The sequence below is a fragment of the Chiloscyllium punctatum genome, chromosome 17, assembly GCF_047496795.1.
Source record: "Chiloscyllium punctatum isolate Juve2018m chromosome 17, sChiPun1.3, whole genome shotgun sequence".
Lineage (NCBI taxonomy): Eukaryota > Metazoa > Chordata > Chondrichthyes > Orectolobiformes > Hemiscylliidae > Chiloscyllium > Chiloscyllium punctatum.
The window spans coordinates 54,168,912-54,189,652 of NC_092755.1; the positions used below are offsets into that span (position 1 = coordinate 54,168,912).

The 20,741-nt window shown below is 37.9% G+C and overlaps 1 protein-coding gene across 3 annotated transcripts in view; it reads right to left on the reverse strand.

Annotated features, from left to right (window-relative positions):
* Positions 1–803: 803 nt before the first annotated feature.
* Positions 804–20,741, reverse strand: part of mzt2b (mitotic spindle organizing protein 2B) — a 31,575-nt gene continuing 11,637 nt past the window's right edge. The window contains exons 4-5 of one of the 3 annotated variants that reach the window (XM_072587166.1): positions 14,871–15,053; positions 804–2,331 (exon numbers count right to left, since the gene is read on the reverse strand). In XM_072587166.1, coding sequence (XP_072443267.1) covers positions 2,150–2,331; positions 14,871–15,053 — 365 coding nt within the window. In that variant the 3' untranslated portion in view covers positions 804–2,149. The remainder of the gene's footprint in view (positions 2,332–14,870; positions 15,054–20,741) is intronic. The other 2 variants (XM_072587167.1, XM_072587168.1) reach the window with 2 other exon arrangements.

The following is a 20,741-nucleotide window of genomic DNA, read 5'->3' on the forward strand; positions in this document are numbered from 1 at the left end:
TTATTTAAAAGGAATTTCATAAGTAACTTAACAAGGCCTTGAATATACTAATAATCTGCATACTGAAGTAAATCTATCATGCACTCAATTTAACATGGACAATTATTAGGGAACCATGCTGAAATTGTGTTGCTGAAAAAGCGCAGCAGGTCAGGCAGCATCCAAGGAGCAGGAGAATCGATATTTCGGGCATGAGCCCTTCTTCATGAATGCTCCTGCTCCTTGGATGCTGCCTGACCTGCTGCGTTTTTCCAGCAACACATTTTCAGCTCTGATCTCCAGCATCTGCAGTCCTCACTTTCTCCTATTAGGGAACCATATTAATCTATCACCTCCAGAAAAGAAGAGCTGGCTTGAACACACTTAACGGCACTATAGGCTTAATGGAGAAGAAAGGAAGTCCAAATGGAAAATGCAAAAACTCGATACTTCATGTAGGTTTCAAGTAAGACTGCATAGAGCGGAAGAATTCCGACAGGAGCATACAGGAATGTGAAAGATCATCGCAAAAACAAATGTGCTCTGGCAGTACAAACCAATGTTAGGATCCAGCATTTTCTGTCTCTATTTCATATTTTGGCTTTGTATTAATGTTGAGATCTTATTGATTATTTCATACTGCCCACTTCACCGACAGACCAAAATCAACACAAAAGGCTTGTTACAATCATAGCATGTAGAAAGCTACATGGAGAAAAAAAAAGTGATTCTAAATTTGATACCATGAACTTTGGTAAAAATGACATTTAAGGAATTGTGAAGTTATTAAAATGAGATGATAAGAACCATTCATTTCCAAAATATAAGAATACAAGTAGTTTATTTGGAGCGTGTATCGCCTTTGGAAGATATATGCACACAAAATATGTTGTACATCATAAGCACTGTTTTAACTATATACCAACAGGTAACTGATTACTGTAAGTCGCTAGAGATCTGCTAATCTGGAAGTCATGATCAACCTTTGATTGGTAGCAGTGGAGGTGCAGCAGGGTTGCAGTTATCAATTTAAAGACAATGTATGCTCATAGTGAAACTTGTGAATTTGCATGCTAACAGAGTGATGTTTTATAGGAGAATATAGGAAATTAAGATTCAGCTTTAGTCATTCACTGTTCAGCCCCAAGAGCTTGGCAACTAATTGCACATGGGGCACCACTGTGGCTCAGTGGTTAGCACTGCTGCTTCACAGCACAAAGGACCAGGAACACCAGCAATTGTCCAAAGCATTCAGAGAACTGGAAACAAGTTCAATTCCACCCTCAGGCAACTGTCTGTGTGAAGTCTGCACATTATCTCCACGGACACATAGATTTTCCCCAGGTGCTCAGGTTTCCTCCCACAGTCCAATGATGTGCAGGTTAGGTAGATTGGCAATACTAAATTGCCCACAATGTCCAGGGATGTGCAGGCTAACTGGATTAGACATGGGAAACACAGAGTTACAGGTATAGTGTTGGAGGGTGGGTCTGAGAGGCGTGCTCTTAAAGGTTCAGTGTGGACTCAATGAGCTGAATGGCTTGCTTCCACACTGTAGGGATTCTATAATGATTTTGGTGCTCACTGCCTATTGTTTTCCATTTAAAATTGAAGGTAAGTAGATATTCATACAAAGCAACCTTCATTTAAGTCAGTGGCAGTGCAGGCTTTAAGAACTGAATGGGTCACTCCTATTATGAAATAGTCCAGAAGACTTGCCTCAATGTAATTTTCACACTTAAGGGAAAGTACTAATGTCCAGGGTGAAGCAGAAAATATGTTCTCTACCTATCTGTCTAGTTTCATCTGGTGAACTTGCATAGGAATTTACTTACCTCAATATTGGCCAGCGTTTTTCAGTTCTAACAGCACCTCTTAACTGATGTGTTTTTGCAGCAAGATATAAAATAGGAAAGAAAAATCCTGAATTACTAGATCTCACATATAGTGAGAAAGATGACAGTCACAGAACCAAGTTTATTCCTGCAAACTTGCACCAACATAAAAAATCCAAAGGGATCTCACCAGTCCAGTGGCAGTTGACTTCACTTGCTACCAAATAGTCAACAGACGAGGGAAACAAACCAAAAATCAGATTTGGACCCCATTTTAAACATGGCTTGCCCAGCAATGCTGTCATCTTTATATCAGATGGTAAACACTCTTCAGACTACTGACTGGATGTCGTTTGTGAGCTGCTGCTACTTCCTGTAGTTTTCCCAGCACCACTGCCTTTGGGGACTCTGGTTGCACTAGGCTGCCGTGGCACCCGTTGGCTGGATCCTTCACGGCTGGTGCTTCGCTCCATCTGTGTCTGTGCTCCACTGATGGCAGTGTTGGATTTATTTCTCACTGAGGTAAAGTAGTAAGGAGGTAAGGAAGGGTGGGGGAAGAAAACAGCAGTCAGTTTCATAATCCAGGACATTCTAGAAAATAAATCATCACAAGCAACTAGAAGTGATATGTCCCTTTTTGCTGGTGCTCCTCTAAGAAAAGATGGGGTCAGAGTACACTAACATACCCTGTTTGATATGAAAATGGAGCACTAGCTGCTCTGTAAATATGCTGTTTATTTGTTGAGAGGACAACAACCCACTGGTGGTTTTGATTCAATCCAACAAAAATGATGCCAAAAGGAAAGCAACGTATTCAATTTAAAAAAGTGGTTTTACTGACAGTTGAAATCCTGGCCTCCTAGCGTATACCTTTATAGTTGTTCTGGTATCACAATTAACCTTAATATCACAGAGGGGGAAGTTAAGAGGACAGGACAAAAAAAAACTGTCATGTACTTTGCTCTTAACTGTTATTCACTTACTCAAACACATTGTGGGATCAGTGTCTTTTTGGTGGTGGATGTCTGTCCATAAGTACTGAAGGGTAACCATTATTTGTGGAATCACAGACTAATATGAGGAGAGGAGTTTGGAGGGCAAATGGGAAGAAAGAGGAAAAACTGAAAGAACAGTAATGAAAAGTTCCTTTTACAGGTGAAGACAATATGAGTCAAAATATGGATGGAAAGCATGGAAATAAATCACTGTTTCTAGTTAAATCCCTGCTCGCGATTCCCAGAGTAGCAAAGATAATAGTTAACATGTTTACAGCCAAGATTACTTTTTCCTGTTTTGTTGAAAGGGGTTGCTGGATTTGGGATGATAATGGTGGTGTGATGTGGGTTTTAAGATGATGCATGATGATTTAGTTAAACTTAACAAGTAACTCTGAATTAGTAGTGTGGTGTATCTTTTAACCTCTGCATGATCTAAAAGACATAATTGTAAAGTTGTGCAAATAACCAGTGCTAAATTGTAAAGCAGCTCCAAGATAGGATATCCTGCAGACCTCACTTCCTACAGTGGTGGACACAGGAGTTTGCTGGTTGCTATAGCTACACTGTTAAGATTAGGAGATCAGCATGTAAGGGATAGTGGGGTAAGCCTGCCCTCTGCGTAGAGCCTGGGTTTTCTTTTGCTGCCTGAGATAAAGTTGTCCGAGATGAGATTAAGCAAACAGATAATCTTTCCCAAAACTACTAATGAATTTGCAAAAGCAAAAGCCTTAAATCCTGATGTAAATCATCCCTTCCGGATGCAGAAAATTACTTACTTCCTGGTATAAACTGAAATTGTTCTCACCAAAGATGGGCATTAAGTAAATTAAGTCTGTAAGCCAATGAAAGGTTAATTTAAGAACTTGAGAAATTACATGTGTAGAACACATTCTTTCATTTGGAAGCTGTATAGTGAAAACTGTTCATTCATTTGAAAGCACACATGGCTCAAATAGAAGCAGGGCTAAAACTTGTGCTAGTACTTGTCTTACACAAGGAGAGTGAAAGCAGAAGGTTCACAGATAGAATGAATCTTCTGCATAAAACAGTCAATGCTGCTCTGTGGGGAAATTTAATGACTAGCTTAGAAACTATTTACACAATCAACATTGGTCAGTCAACATTGAAAATTTTACTGCTGAAAAGATTTAGGCACTTTTGACATCATTGTGTTGTTTAAATGTACTTAATTCCTGAATGTGACTATGATTTTTGTACACCTGTTCTTTGGAGGTCCTAATTTCATTCCCACCTGTCCACAAAGACTATTTATAATGGACATCTTTCCTCTCGGTCTCACAGGAACACCAGCAATTGTCCAATGCGTTCAGAGAACTGGAAATAAAGTGAATTAGAAAAGCAGCTTTTAGCATAGCAAATAAAAAAGGGAAATGTGGAAGCCAACTACTGGCAGCCTACTTGTGCTTCCCCTGCCATTACCCACAGCACTAAACTACAGCACAAAGCAAGCAGGTCGGCCACATTGCCAGCAGCCAAAATAGGAAGTCAGATTATAGGAATTCATAAATCAACAGGTAACAAGCGCATCTATTCCAACAACAGGCACCAGTGGAATCATATTAGAACTTCATTCAATAATGATTACTTGAGTGTTAATGGAACAGACCGGGTTTAGGAACAGACTGTGTAAATCACCTGGGCTGTTGCCTACACAGATCTGTAATTCAACAAGAATGCTTATTCATTATCAGCCTCACAAAGTTGTGGCTACATTATTGTTTTCAGGTTGAACAGTGAAACTCATTCCGTACAAAATTACACAATCTAGGTCTAGAGTCATAAAGAATTACAGCACGGAAACAGGCTCTTTGGCCCAGTTTGTCCACGCTGACCAGGTTTCCTAAACTGAATTAATTCCATTTGCCTGTTTATGGCTCATATCCCTCTAAATCCTTCATAACCATGTACCTGTCCAAATGTTTTTTAAATGTTGTAATGGTGATAATAATTAACCGAACAGTCTTTGATTAGAATTTTTAATCCAAGTTTTCCATTTAGGTCTCATCAAAAATCTAGGCGCTTACCAAGTCAAAGTGATAATTAACATACAACTACCCAATTTATCACTGTTTGCTGCAGCAATAATACGGGTTAACAAAAAGGCCTTTTGCACCAAAAAAGTATTGAACTTTATAATCAGATAAAGTTTCTTTAAATGTGCTTATCCCATGAGAAGTGTAACAACATGCCTGAAGGAACTTTACAAGCTCCTCTCTCTGTCTTAGCGAAACTTGCCAAACACAGAAACACATACAAAACCAGACCATTCCACCTGACCAGTAAATTTCAGTGTTTACCTTCCATATGAGCACAACAGTTCTAAAACACAGTTCTCATGCAGTCGTCTTAATTAAGCATTTGGACATCATTCAGATGGAAAAAAATTGGGATCCATTTCTTCTGAAATACCTCACAATACTTGCGTTCAAGACAAAATATTAATGCAAACATTATTGCTCATCATCTTAAAACAGGGACACCTAAACACTTCGAGAGATCCCCAAACTTAGAGATGACAGTCCTCAATCAATTCAATTTGAATGATATCAGGAAACATCTGGAAGCTCTAACATATGCTCCAAACTTGCTGTGCCCCTGAGCCAAGCCTTTCCAGTGCAGCTACAATACTGACATCTGCCCAACAATGTGGAAAACTGACAGCTATGTCCTGTACACTAAAAACTTGGCAAATCCAACCTGGCCGATAACGGTCCCATCAGACTAGATTGTTATTAATGCAATGGAAAGTATCATCAACGCTGCTAAAGTAATACCTGCTTACTGATAAACTGAATGTCAGCAAGCTGGTTATGTTCCATCAGGGCTACTCAGCTCCTGACATCATTACAGCCTTCATTCAAACATAGATCAGAGATGAATCCTAGACATAAGGTGAGAGTGACAATTCTCAAGATTGCTTTTAAGAGTGTGTTATCAAGGAGTCCTAGAAAAACTGGAGTTAATGGGACTTAGGGGAAATTCTCTGCAGGCTGGAGTCATACCCAGCACAATGGAAGATGGTTGTGGCTGTTGGAAATCAGTCATCTTAGCTCCAGGACACCCCTGCAGGGGTTCCTCAGGTTAGTGGCTTAGGGCCAATCATTTTCAGCCGCTTCATCAATGACCTTGTTATGAAGTTGAAGGAGGAGTGTACTGTACCTTTAAGAAAGGATAAAAGCTTGCTAGTACTTATCATGTAACTGACTTGCAGTCAGAGTGTGCTGGAGAATTGAAAGATGTAACATTTGGCTGTAACCGAGATACCTCAGTTGCTTTCACGGCAGTTCAAATTTAACCAGTTTAAATTATTTCCCAAAATACTAAAATCCAATTGAATTTGAATTTTACTGTTTTGGCAACATTGAACCAATTAGACGATCCGATGTTTGGTGTAAAGAGAAAAGCAGGCATTTTGGACAGTTAGCCGAAAGAGCACCATCTGCCATTTGAAAGACTTCTATTCACCATACTCTGTCAAAGGTACCTTTTCCATATGAAAAATCTTTGCAGAAGACTGGTGTTTGCAGAAAGATCTACAAATGCAGAAAGATCTACAAACACAGGAAGATCGACACCAGAGACAGCTGCTGTCCGGTTTTGAAAATTAAGCTGCTGTAAATTTAATAAGGGCTTTACTGACCAGTACATTATTATCGAGTGGGAGGTTGATAACAAATCTTTAAGAGAAAGGAAGCTTAGAGTTGTAAGTAGTTGTTGTTTAATGCTCACTTTCAGCATTAAAAAATAAAATTGATATTTTTGTTAAATAGTGGAATTTGGGTAGTTCTCGGTCACTCACACTTTAACAGATTACGAGGAGAGGTGAGCTTTTCTGTGTGTTTGGTTTAATTAGCAGAAGGGTTCACTAACATGTTGTAACAACCTTCCCTCCATCATAAGGTCAGAAGTGAAGATGTTTGCTGATGACTGCACAATGTCCAGTACCATTCATGATTCCTTGGTTAAGGAATCAGTCTGTGGTCTGATGCAGTCAGGCCTAGACAATATCCAAGCTTGGGTTAACAAGTAGCAAATAACATTCAGGCTACACAAGTGCCTTGGCAATGACCATCTCCAACAAGGGAGAACATAACTATAATTCCACGACATTCAATGGCAAGATCATCACTAAATACCCCACTATCAACATTTATTGACCAGAAACTGAACTGATGTAGCCACAGAATTTATATAGCTAAAGAGCAGATTAGAATCTAGGATTCCTGTGAGTAACTCACTTACCATCCCCCAAAGGCTGTCCACCATCTGCAAATCACAAGTGTGACGGACTATTCCCCACTTGCCTGAAGAGTGCAGCTCCAACAAAACTCAAGAAGCTTGACACAACCCAGGGCAAAGCTGCTGGCTTGATTGGCACCCTTTGACAGATATCCATTCCCTCCACCACCAAGGCTCAGAAGCAGCAGCCTATATCATCTTTAAGACGCACTGCAGAAATTGACCAAGCGCCATGCAAGAAAGTGACTACTACCATCTAGGAAGACAAATACATAGAACACCATTGCCTGCAGTTTCCTCTCCGAGCCACTCAACATCCTGACTTCGAAATACATTGCTGTTCCTTCAATTTGGCTAAGTCAAAATCCTGGAACACCCTCCCTAATGGCTTTCTGGGTCTATCTACACCAAACTGCAGCAGTTCAGACTTGACAGTACTCAAAGTCCATGAAATTTAGGCTCTCACTTATTCACTAATTTGGCACGTTTTAATTTTGTGAAAAGAAAGATTTGATGCTGGTACTACTAAGTCTGTTGAAAGTCTGTTAATACCATCAACATTAGCTTATACATTCTTGTATTTACATACACATTAAACACAGTCTTAAAAGGCAAAATACTGCAGATGCTGGAATCTGAAACATAGAATGCTGGAGAAACTCAGGATCTGGCAGCACCTGTGGAGAGAAACAGAGTTAACGTTTCGAGTCTGATAGGACTCTTCTTCAGTCCCTATTTATAGGTTTTCTTTTGGGTTAGCCAGCAATATTTTATTTCTACACTTATCTACTTGATGCATTTTTGTGCTCCAGCTTTGGGATATAGAATGGGGGAAATAACAGATAGGACCTGACAGTGTTTGATCATTTGCACAACTTGATAGCTGTGGAGCTCACACTTCTCATAGGCCAGCTGTCTGGGTTGGCAATGCAATACAATCACCACCAATGTGTAGCAATAAAGCACTCAGTTCAGTATAATTCACAATTGTTATTTGGCAGGGGGATGTAAAGAAACGAGGACAACCTCAAATGTTTGAAAAATGAGCATTAAAATATTAAAATAAATGGTGACAAGAAGGGAAATTAGACTTGAAGTATTAATTGCTAACACCATTGGGCTAGTCTTGTAGGTGTGTTACAAATGGTGCACAATGTTTTGTAGCTTCAGTGATGCAGGCAAATTGCACGCAAAATAAAGAAATGGAGTTAAGTTTGATTAGGAACACCTAACCACTTCTTGGTCCTTTGCTCAAAAATGGTTAACTGGAGATAGAATAACTGACCACTTCTAATAAAGTACAGAAATGATCTAGACTCAGAGGCATAGCATTTGCATTATTTATTTATTATTTGTATTATTTCCTTGATGTCAAACAGCATAAATAAGCAGAAGAACTACTATTCAGCACTTTGAACCTGCTTCTTCAGCTCAACATCTACACATCATGGACAGTGCTTCTCAAATTATCTTTGGGAAAGGTTTTTTTAAAAATCAAACAATTCCTAAAGCAAATCAAATAAAGTTTATTTTCTTTGGATTTCCACATAACAAAAGATTCATCTAATCTTCTGCTACCAGAATGGTCAGTTACTGCAAATTATCTTATCATTTTGAGATAATGGGTCAGGATCCTCGCAATCATGTAAGGAATCAATAATGAATTAGGGTTTAAACAATAGTTCCTGAGGAACCGGATTGCTTCTGATGTGTTAAGCACTGAGCAACAACCAATATGTTTCAAATTTTAGAATCTCAAGCTCTATAGTTTACAGCCGGCTTTAGCTTGGGTCTTCAAACAAAGGAAAATATTATGAATAAAGTGCAGACTTTCTTTATTGTCAAATTTAAATTCTCTTACAGTCAGTAATTAACATACAGCTTTAAGTCCTCAGGCTTCAGATATTCCTCTCACTGGGGAAAGCTTGAATAGTTACAACTAGAAAAAGGAACAAAACAATGACTGAAAGGTAGACCAAATGCTGCTTGTTCTGTCCTTGACTCAATGTTTAGACAGATGAATCGATAAGACCATTACAGATAGACAATAAATAGAGGAACTCTACAAGCAAGCATTTGGGTCATGTGGTGCCATGGTAATGCTCCTACCTCTAGGCCAGGAGTCTTGGTTCAAGACCCACTTTCCTCAAAAGGTGTGTCATGTCTGAAAAGGTTGATTAACAATAACAAGTGGACAGTGCTTCCCAGTATTTGTTTTATAATTCTTTGGGAAACATAGAAATTCCTAGCTAAAAATTGAAGAACATATTGTTTATGGCATATAAAATTTCAGAGGTTAATAACATTACATTACACAAGAAATTAAAAAGATAACTAGAGCATTAGATTTCCAACTGGGGACCACAAGATCAAATTTCTGTGCAGCTTGGGCTGACACGAGGACTGTACGAGGAGAATTCTGCATTTGCTTACTTATAAGTATGTCAGGTGATTTATTTTGCTGTAGATCAATAGAAATAGTTTTGATATGCCAGAAAGTATCTTCCTCCAAAGTCAAAAGAGATATATTGCAATAGTGGAAAATTAGGTTTAGAAAAAGAATGAATGTCAATCAGTCCAAACATCGTCCAAGATACTTAGTTAAGTGTTCCTTTGGACTCATCAGGGACCACCTAAAATATTGTTAGAAGCAACACTATTACCATCAATTTACTGAATGGTTGTCCCAATAAGGCATTAAAAAAGAAACAAACATCTTCAGTGAAAAGGTTTATTTTCAGTTGGTGGCCCGAGTGGAATTATGCCTTTGATACACAAGATTCCCATATGCTAGCCAAGTAAAAGCAGCCAAGCAGACATGCATCACTCCATATACAAGCCCAGCACACCACTTAAAAACGTTTCTGCTAATTCAACTAATATCTCTACATAGTCCAGAATAAATAGCACAGGAGTTTATTAGTTTATCACCGATACCTTACACCTGCAGACATCTTAGGGTTGGAAAATTCCACGCTTCAAATCAACATTCATTAGAAAAACACTATGCTCTTTATCAGTTGCACAATTTGAATCTAGAAACATACAACACTGTGGTAACAACTTCAAAATTTCTACAGTGGTCATTATCCAGGCACTGCAACAAATGGTGAGATCAGTAAATATCTGTTCAGCTGCAGTAATAAAAATCATTAAAGAATAAATGGTGATATTTGGGAAAAGCTATTTTCATAATATAAAGAGCACTATATTCTATAGATTTACCTGGAATGCGGGTCGATGGGACCAAAATATCCTGTAGAACCAATGATGCTATGAGCAGATTGTCTTTATAAGCAATTTTCAGTTGCACCAATGTTTTGAACACTATTACTCCCTATACAGATTTAGGCCAAGAGGAAACTGACCCACAAAATTCAGCAGGAGAATTGCAAGTTCTCCAGAAGCAAAGATGGGTTAGTTCAATTGTACATTCAACAAGTTTTAAGACCACAAGACAGTGATCTCATGCGAGGATCATTAGGTCATAGCAATCTGGTGTAATTCTGGGCTCTCGCTTGAAAATTCTTAAGACAAACAAGATCTTGAAAGCAGTTCAAACATGCAATTTCTAAAGCGTCATTAATTTCTCTATATAGGAGACCACTGGGAAGCTAATCTGAGATGTCAGAAATCCGAGATTCCACACTTGCGCAAAGCACTTTTTTAAAAGCCAATTGTAACTTTTGCCCTGTAGGAAATGTTAGAGGAATTACGTCTTCAACTTTCCTCACAGCACCAGTGATAAAATAATTTAATGCTACAACACAACTAGTTAAACCAAAAGTATTAGCCACCAATGTGGCAATTTTCAGGTAAATTCACATTTGGTAGGGACCAGAATAAAAAGGAAGTAGGACTGAGAAAGGAACTCCCAGCACCAATCATTCAAATATGCACTGCTTTGAACAAGACACTCCAACAGATAAACTTAAGCTTCTTTACAGCCTTAGTATCAACACAAATATGACAACGGCTTTATAGATCCAGGTCCTCTTGTCATCCTGGCCCCAAGCAATGTCAACAAAGGTCAACATGGCAGTTTCTATTTACTCAGTTACCATCCTGACTTTACCAACACTCTTCAACTTAACTCTACACCTGCACACAGTAAATAACTCAATTTCCAAAAGCACACTAGCACATTATGGACATCTACAATGTTACTACATGAGAATTGGAGACAGTTTCCAAATACAGTGCCTCTTGGGCAGCATTGCATCAAAGGTAGTGAACAAGCAGGCGATTAGATGAAGCAGCAGAATACAAATAATTCCAGAGGTGGTTAAGTGAATGACTTTGCCTCAAGCTTGTTATAGGCTATCTTCAAATAGTTTTCTGCATTCACACTTTATCTTAAAGGCTTAAATCAGTAAGCAATGCTTTTAACCTAAACATTACAACAAGAATCCACTCCATCTTTCAAATGGCATTAATTGCTTTAACTGAATTACATTGCAAATATATTTTTTAAAAATGTACATTAGGATGAGTGAGTCAGTTCTCATGATATGGATATTTGTGCACAACAGATTGCTTCCACACATCTGGAGACCTAGAAAATTCCAACCCTTAGATCAACTACTTCTTAACCCACACCCCTCTCAGACAGTCAGATCGCACCAGGAACCAGAGATCACACATTGTTTAATCTCTCTACTTCACTGATTATTGGAGCGTATCTTTGGAACCCTTTGTAGTGATAACCAGGCCTGTCGAGAAAAGTTATTTTCTTTTAATGCTTCTTTCCCTTAACCCAACTGCTTATCTGGATTCTTTGTAGTTACTACTCTCACATTATTTTTGACTAAGAAGAGGGTAAGGCCAAGTAGATTTGTTATGGGTGTTTCATTATCCCTACTTATGTGATCCAAATTGATATGCCCCCAAGTATCTAACATAAATCTATAAGACCACCTATTAGATACTTCCTCGAGGCCAAGTTTTAAATCACTGACATTGAGCTTGTGGCTCTTTTCTGTAGTTCCTCCAGTGCTAGAGTGTCTCCTTAGTGCTTTGTGACCAGATCTAAACAGAATTCAGTTGTAGGTGCGCTCTACTGACACTCTCTTATTTTGGTTATGGACTTTAACAGCCAATAGGATCAGTTTGATGTTCAGCATTGAATCAATAAAATTTCTTATGGTGTTATTCTTAGCTAGGGCAATGTGATTACATATAGAATGCCAAACGTGGCTTTAAAAAAACTCTCCTTGAAAAATTTAAGCAATTAAGAATATTAAAATCTTCATGCTATTAGTCTGATCATTCACAGGCTTACCAGTAAACATTGACTTAATTATTTTGTGAAACAAATACAACTGTTTCAAATGCGAGGAGTTTAGATTAATAGCACATGCCAAAAATCAAGCCACAATAACTATACCTGGACAGAATTGCAGGAATGACTGTACTTTAGAGCTCACACTGCCTTTCAAATTCTCATCTTTACTGTACCTATTATAGCTTGCTGCAAATATTAATAAAAAGGTTGTTATAATGCAACCAGATGATCAACTGGAAGAGTAAATGCTAGCCACCAATGAGAGTTCACCAAATAAAATACTGCACGGCACAAAGTTGCTACACTAATATCACTGGGTTGGCCTTGCATCTGGGCCCAATAGGAGCACTTTGAGAGTTCACGTCTGTATAATAGGATCAATGAAGAGGCTCATTGATCCAATTATACAGCATTTACAAAATCTGATAATGGGCACTGACTTAATAAAAAGTTAAACATACTGAAAAAAAAATTTAAAAATTAAAAACTCTTCACATAAAAACAAAAAGTCTTGATCACTTTATGTAATTAAAAGGCCAAATTCCATCACTGGGTACAGTTGACCTTAATGAATCTTAATTGTAAAATATGACGGGATCAGTTTTGTACAAAATGACAACAGTTTCCATAAAATTTCCTTTTTTAAAAAGCATCTTACAACTCCTAATATTTAACCTCAAAACATGATCTGGAGACAGCATCCTAAATAACTAAAGACATAACTAAATATGCTTCAATTTTAGTATCAGAATATTGATGGTCCTGGCAGTGTTCTGCAAAAATGGGATATGGCACACTTTACAATTCACATGCTGGGAAAAGGTGGAAGAAGAGAAGATGGGAAAAGAGGGTGGACAATAATAATGAGACATTGGCATCTGAGCACTTGCAATGTGCAATGCATCAAGATAGCAAAACCTTCTGGAGTTTACTGTGCAGAGTATTCCCAAACATATCAATACAATGATCCTTGGTCATCCAAGTCCTAATTTGCAGAAGCTGACCTAAGTTAAACAATGTCGTCCCTATTATAACTGTTGAAAACATACTCCATTTTGGATTTCAGTTTTTCAGATTCATTTTGGCAATCTATAGCCATAATCACTTAAATGTAACATTCATATAACAAAAATATTCAAGCCCCTCAAATGATTACCCTTATAGAGTTTACTGAAGTTCTGGTGGAGTTACATGACCTAAATGTGGCAGCAAGTGAAGGACTGACAATTCATTTGAATCTGACAAGAAGCCAGTGGGATCTGCAGGCAATTAGCAATTACGGATTCAATCAAGCTAAAGCAGCCAATCATATTAGAGTATTCTCTCCGACAGCAAACTAGCAATTAAAATATAGGTTATCCGTCATTTTCAATTAAACTTTACATTGTGCCAGATAAATGATGGGAATTAAGGTCTAAGTTGAAGTACTTTCTTAAAAGAATTTTTAAAAAGTTTTAATGTTTTGTTTTAAATCATAATGAAAAAAATTTAACATTATACAATTACACAAATCAGATATCAGGACCTGAAAAGTTTTATTTTAAAAATGGTTTTTACCTCAAAACTGACAGTGCAAGTTCTCAGTTTAGAGACTTCTATATGATTACACTGCATTTGAGTGCTGAGAATTGCAGAGTAATAATGACAATGGTCACTAACAGTTTCACTATCATTGCCACCATGAAACATGGGCCATGAGTGAATTTGGAGTTATGCAAAATAGATACAGGTGGACAAAAGGAATCATCCAAATTCTAAGATAAACAAATTTTAAACTGCACCCAGATACAAACAAAACATTTACCAGGTTCAATTTTAGGCTGGTCATTGGTAATATGTTCTGACTGATTTGACAATATGATTTACACTCAAAGATATTTTAAAAATTCCTTTCTTTATTAGATTATGCTCCAGCTAATAAATAGTTTACTGGGTAAATACAGTACTTAGTGTGATACTAAGCAATAGAGACCAGAATGACTGTAGATGCAATCCCTGATCTGTATTAGATGAGGTACTCCCAGCTGAACATGTCAAAGTCAAACAACATACAAGGACTCTCCGCCTCAGCTCATCCACTGAAACACACTTGAAAGAAGTTGCTAAGGACCATAAAACCCAAAGTTGTTCATTGTCCTACTCTTGGTTCTATTTTGAAGACATCAGAATGTAAATACCTTTAGAAATTAGAGAATTTGAAAAAATATATACACAGATATACCTAAGCAAAATAATTGAAAAAATATTTAAAAAGTAAATGTGATATGCTAATAATTTAGGAAAATTATAAAGCAAATGGCTTAGTATCGGTCAATTGCACAAGTGTATAATTGAAAGGAAATAGTCTGGCAGAAGAAATTTCTTATCCTGTTTTGATAACTAATCTAATTCTGGACACTGGCCCAAGGTATAAGGAATCTGCTCCATTCTTTAAAATTCATTCAGTTTGTAATCTAGTTCCTAATGCAATCAATGACTGTACGGGAACCCAGCAGATAAACTAATAAACGCAACCTGAGAAGGGTGAGAACAGGCAGCAAGAAAACTGGAAGGAACCAGGGGGACCTTGAGAGAGAGGTGAGCAAGCATCAGCAGGGTTGTAGACCACAATCTTAGTGGCTAGTCTCGGAGATCGAAGGGCAGAGGAAAAGGAGAGTGCTGGGATTTTACTGTTCTTTGCGGAGATAAACGAATGCTCTATTTCAGAGAAGAGAGAGATGAAAACACATTAAAAGGAACACAAGATGGAAAGAGGCACAGAAACATAGCCCATTGTAAAGATATGAACTCAAGTGATCTATCAAAGAAACAGTTTAGCTTTAACTTAAGTTGTATAACCACAGATGACAATTTTGAAAGAGTGAGTCATCATCAAAGTCACTTTAAGAAAAAGCAATGAGAGTTTCTAATGTACCCTCATTTTGATTTTGCCTTTTTCACTTTTTATTAGGAAGCTTTTTAATTATGTATATCATGGGGAGCTGACTGTGAAAATTACTTGATAAATAATGTAAAAGGAACAGAATTAACATTTAGTAATTAGCCAATAGCTTTTCAGATGTGCTAATGTATAGATTGAACAAAAGGATTTTATTTTCTTAAAGGAACCTCAACAGAAGACTTCCTCTTCACATTACATATGCAACATAAGTTTACACAACGCTGACATTTTCTTTTGCACAATAGCATAACTGGGGTTTGGTTTCTGGGAGTATATTACAAAAAAGTATTTAAAATGGATCTATGTAAGTAAAATTTAAAGCAAAGCATGTCATGTTGTAAAATACGCTTAACAATGATATTATGTGGATGACAATACACTAAAACATTCCCATCACATGTAAGTCATCTCCCCTCTTAAAAAAAATACAAATTTCATAATACCGCTTCTCCAATTTATAAAAAAGTTGAAGCATATTCAATACTGAGTTGCTCTACAGCCCTCTATTAAGAGATCACTACTGTCCAACACATTTATGTCTTACTTCAAGCTGTTCAAAGAAAGGGAATGGGTGTGAAGGAAAATGAGGAAGGAAAAAAAGACTAGTACAAGCAGTGAGAAGCTACAACGCCCCTTCTAATGTTCACAAAACATCAAAAGATTGGACATAAAGACATGGATTCAATAGCTCATTAGCAAGACTCAGTTGGTAGGAAAATTCACAAGAATTTGATGAGTTCTTTAGAAATGTATAGGGCCAAGTCCCCATTATGAAATAGCTCTAAGCACAGACCTCAATCCAGAAAGTGTTTTTTTTCAATAGTGAATTGACTTTTCACAGATGACGCTGTTATGTAGTTAACCTTCCAAAATAAATTATGACTGATTTAACGCTTTTAAAAGTCAACCTGGTTGGGAGTAATCATCCTGAAAAGGTGTTAAAATACATTGATAATTATAATTAAAAATAAATTGAAGGTCCTTTGCTCACTATGATTCACATCACTGCATATTTCAACGTACAAAGATGGTCAAAGATCTTTATTCAAGCAGCACATTTGTGGAGCAAAAGGGTAAGAGCCGTTAGTGTGGCATTGTGCTCCAATAAGATGATAAGGAATTATTGTTCAGACCACTTGGTCTGTGCAATACAAATCTGGTATAGTAGTAGTGTCCCTACCCTTTGACTGGGAGGCCTGTGTTCAAAGTTCCACCTGCACCAGAGTTGTGTAATAACATCTCTGAACAGATTGGTTAGAAAAATAAACTTTTAAGAATTATCTTAAAAAACATTTGCCTTAAGTACATTCTTAGACTATGATTTGGAGGTGCTGGTGTTGGACTGGGGTGTACGAAGTTAAAAATCACACAACACCAGGTTATAGTCCAACAGGTTTATTTGGAAGCACTAGCTTTCAGAGCGCTTCTCCTTCCTCAGGTGGTTATGGAGATTATATCACAAGGACAAAGCAGTCCAATATATTCTGCCGATATAGATGCGATAGGGTCCAGTCCAATAGAAACTGCCAGCTCTCAGGAACCCAAGTGGTTAATCATGCAAGTCTAACTGTCAAGTCTCAGTTGGCTAGCTGATCATTGGCATCATCATTTGAGATCAATTTCCTATTTACTTGACATTTACATGCATGTGCCTTCTCAGTGTGGTCATCAAGATCTTAAGTAAAAGCCAAGTTTGGACCTACATTTTAAAACACAGGCTCCTACTGTAAACAGCAACTATCTTGTTGCAAAGTGAACATGACCTACTGGCAGAGAAAACCCAACCAAACATTATAACAAAATTGCAAGAGTGACCTTCAAGGAGATAATAAACTAAATTATATTTTAAAGAAAAGAGAACAGTTCTGGCAAGACAAGTTAAAGTTAAAATTTTATCTGTGCAAATATATGTTCTGACTGAAGCAGCAATTCAGGGAACGTCCCACATGGGAGGGAGGGGATTGCTCTGGTTGCCTGCCTCTCTTCTGCTGTCTTGCCAGTTTCTGGCAGCATCAAGCAGCAGCATGTGGCATTCACTGGTACCAACAATACCTTCTGCAAACTCAGTGCTCTATAGGATCTATCATGCATTGTATAAAGAGCATGATTTCATTCAAGTCTCCATGAAGTTGATTAGACCCAATAAGAATATTTTTAGTGATGCTTTTTTAAAGACAACTGATGACATTATCACTAATTTAACCTTAAAAGGTAAAAGAAAATTACCATTTGTTTTCAGGGGGGGATGGGGGAAAACAAAAAAAGAGAGAGAAATGGGGGTAAAAAAAAGTCTTAAACCCAACATCTTCTCCACCGATTTCATGAAGTCTCACTGACCAATGTAGATTATTCAATATGATGAATAAACATGAAATTGACACATGGCCTCTGTAACTGATCCTTTGATAAATAAGGCTGACCAGCTATTCAACATTCTGTCTCTCTCTCTCTCCCTGGCAAGCACAAGAGTCCTAGAGTTATAGAAATGTACAGCACGAAAACAGACCCTTTGTCCAACTCATCCATGCTGACCAGATATCCGGACCTAACAGAGTCCCATTTGCCAGCACTTGGCCCATATCCCTGTAAGTCAAAAGTGTGGTGCTGGAAAAGCATAGTAGGTCAGGCAGCATCCGAGGAGCAGGAGAATCAACGTTTCGAGCAAGTGCTCTTCATCAGGAATGAGGCCACATCCCTCTACACCCTTCCTATTTTGTTCAGATGCCTTTTAAATACTGCAATTGTACCAGTCTCCATCACTTCCTCTGGCAGCTCATTCTATACACTCACCACCATCTGTATGAAAAAGTTGCCCCTTAATGTCCCTTTTATACCTTTTCCCTCTCATCATAACCCTATGCCCTCTAGTTCTGGACTCCCACAACTCAGAGAAAAGATATTATCTGTCCTATCCATGCTCCTCATGATGTTATAGACCTCTATATGGTCACCCCTCAGCCTCCGACACTCCAGGGAAAACAGTCCCAGCTTATTCAGCCTCTTGTTATAGCTCAAATCGTCTAAACCTGGCAATATCCTTGTAAATCTTTTCCAAACCCTTTCAAGTTTCACAACAACCTTCCGATAGGAAGACGACCAGAATTGCACGCAATTTTCCCAGTGTGGCCAAACAAAGGTCTTGTACAGCCGAAACATGGTCTTCCACTTCCTATATTCAATGCTCTGACCAATAAAGGAAAGCTTACCAAATGCCCTCTTCACTGTTCTATCTACCTGCTTTCAAGGAACTATGAACCTGCACTCCAGAGTCTCTTGGTTCAGCAACACTCCCATTAACCTTACCATTAAGTGTATAACTCCTGCCCTCTGACTTGCATTTCCAAAATACAACACCTTGCATTTATTGAAAATAAACCCCATCTGCCACTCCTCAGCCCATTGGCCCATCTGATCAAGATCCTGTTTAATTGGAGGTAACCTTCTCCACTGTCCACTACACTTCCAATTTTGGTGTCATCTGCAAACTTACAAATTATACCTCCTATGTTCACATCCAAATCATTTATATCAATAATGAAAAGTAGTGGACCCAGCATCGAACCTTGTGGCACACCACGGATCACAGGCTTCCAGTCTGAAAAGCAACCCTCTCCCACCATCGTCTGTCTTCTACCATCAAGCCAGTTCTTCTTCCAAATAGCTAGTTCTCCCTGTATTCCATGAGATCTAATCTTGCTAATCAGTCTCCCATGAGGAATCTTATCGAATGCCTTACTGAAGGCCATATAGATCACATCCACTGCTCTGCCCTCATCAATCCTCTTGTTACTTATTCAAAAAGTTCAATCAATTTTGTGAGACATGATTTCCCACGCACAAAGTCATGCTGACTATCCCTAATTAGTCTTTGCCTTTCCAAATCCCTCAGGATTTCCTCCAACAACTTGCCCATTACCAATAGGTTACTACTCAGCAGAGGTTGAGCGCACAAAATCTGGGCCATTACTGCTATGAATTCATTTATATAATAGAATGCAGTGGTCATTGACAGTAGTGAATAACTCCAACCACCCATTGATTTTAACATTACCATTTGAATTTAGGAATGCATGGTGTTTTCCCCACCCTCACTGCTATGTTAGTCCTAATGAACAATCCCTTTTAACAATTTATAAACAGATTTTATTTGCAATTAAAGCACAAAGCAGGTTCTAACACTGGTTTAAAGGCCATCAATATACACTGTGAATAAAAAACAGAAAATGCTGAAATTAATTTAGGCAACATCTGTTATCAAAGAAACAAAGATGATGTTTCAAGTTGATGATATCTCATCATTATAAATTGAGAGATTTCCTCACAGCAGCCACCATGTAACAAAAAAAAAGCAACCCATTAATATGACTACAGAGGTGTTCCCACCATTTGTGCTGCCAGTCACCAAGTGCTAAGTTGCTTTTACAAATAGCAACAGTATAACATCCGGTAACTGAATCTGTAGGGTAGCTTGTAATTATATTGTTAAATGCCACTTCAACCCAAGTGATATTAAGATTGAAATAAGAATTGCTCTTAATGCAGGATATGGCCAATTAGCTAGAATAAAAGATGCACTTTACCAAATGTTTCTTCCTTGTGATGGATAGATTGTTTCATTTTTAGTGCATCAAATTCACTGAAATCAGAACTTTGGAACATTACTTTAATCATAACCTGATTAGAAAAGAACTGGAAGAAAAAAAGAATTAACTCACTTCCAAAATGTCCTCTTCAAAATCCCATGCTAATTTATTATTTTATTTGTAGCGTTTCCATGTTATGCTCATGATCCAAATATCTATAGGCCCAAATATCTCAAAACATGTATTATTATAATGGCAGTTGTAGCAAACCAATCATTGGTGTTTTGAGAGTAAGAGATCTTTCAGCACATCCACATATAACAATGGAAGGACCTTTTGCATCAAAGTAGAAGGATCCTAGGTTTTTAGAGCGGATGTGGCAAGACAGGCTTATTTTGAAGCGACTGGCAGAGCATTTGTGTGGGAAGCTGCAGCTTACCTCTTCAAAATCTGAACTACTTAATTTCTGGGAATCAATATGAACTGATATTTGATCTCCACAGAGTAGGATATATCAGAACTACACAAACAATGCAATGTGAAATAAACTTGCACTTTAAAACTCAACATATCACATATCTCAATGGGCCACGCATACAAGCTATCCTGTGGTGCACAGGCTGTTGCCATTACAAATACAACAAAATGCCATAATAAAGATGAATCAGAGATTCATATTTGTTGTGGTGACACTGAGGGAGCAACAGCCTCCTCTTAAAAATAGTTCCAATGGACAATTTGCCCAACAGAACTACTGGAATAGACAGTAAGAGTTTTAATGTGCAAAATCCTAGGAAATGTCACTCAACCTCAACCTTTTGACTCAAGAGACAAGTGTGCAGTCACCTGAGTGAAAATGAC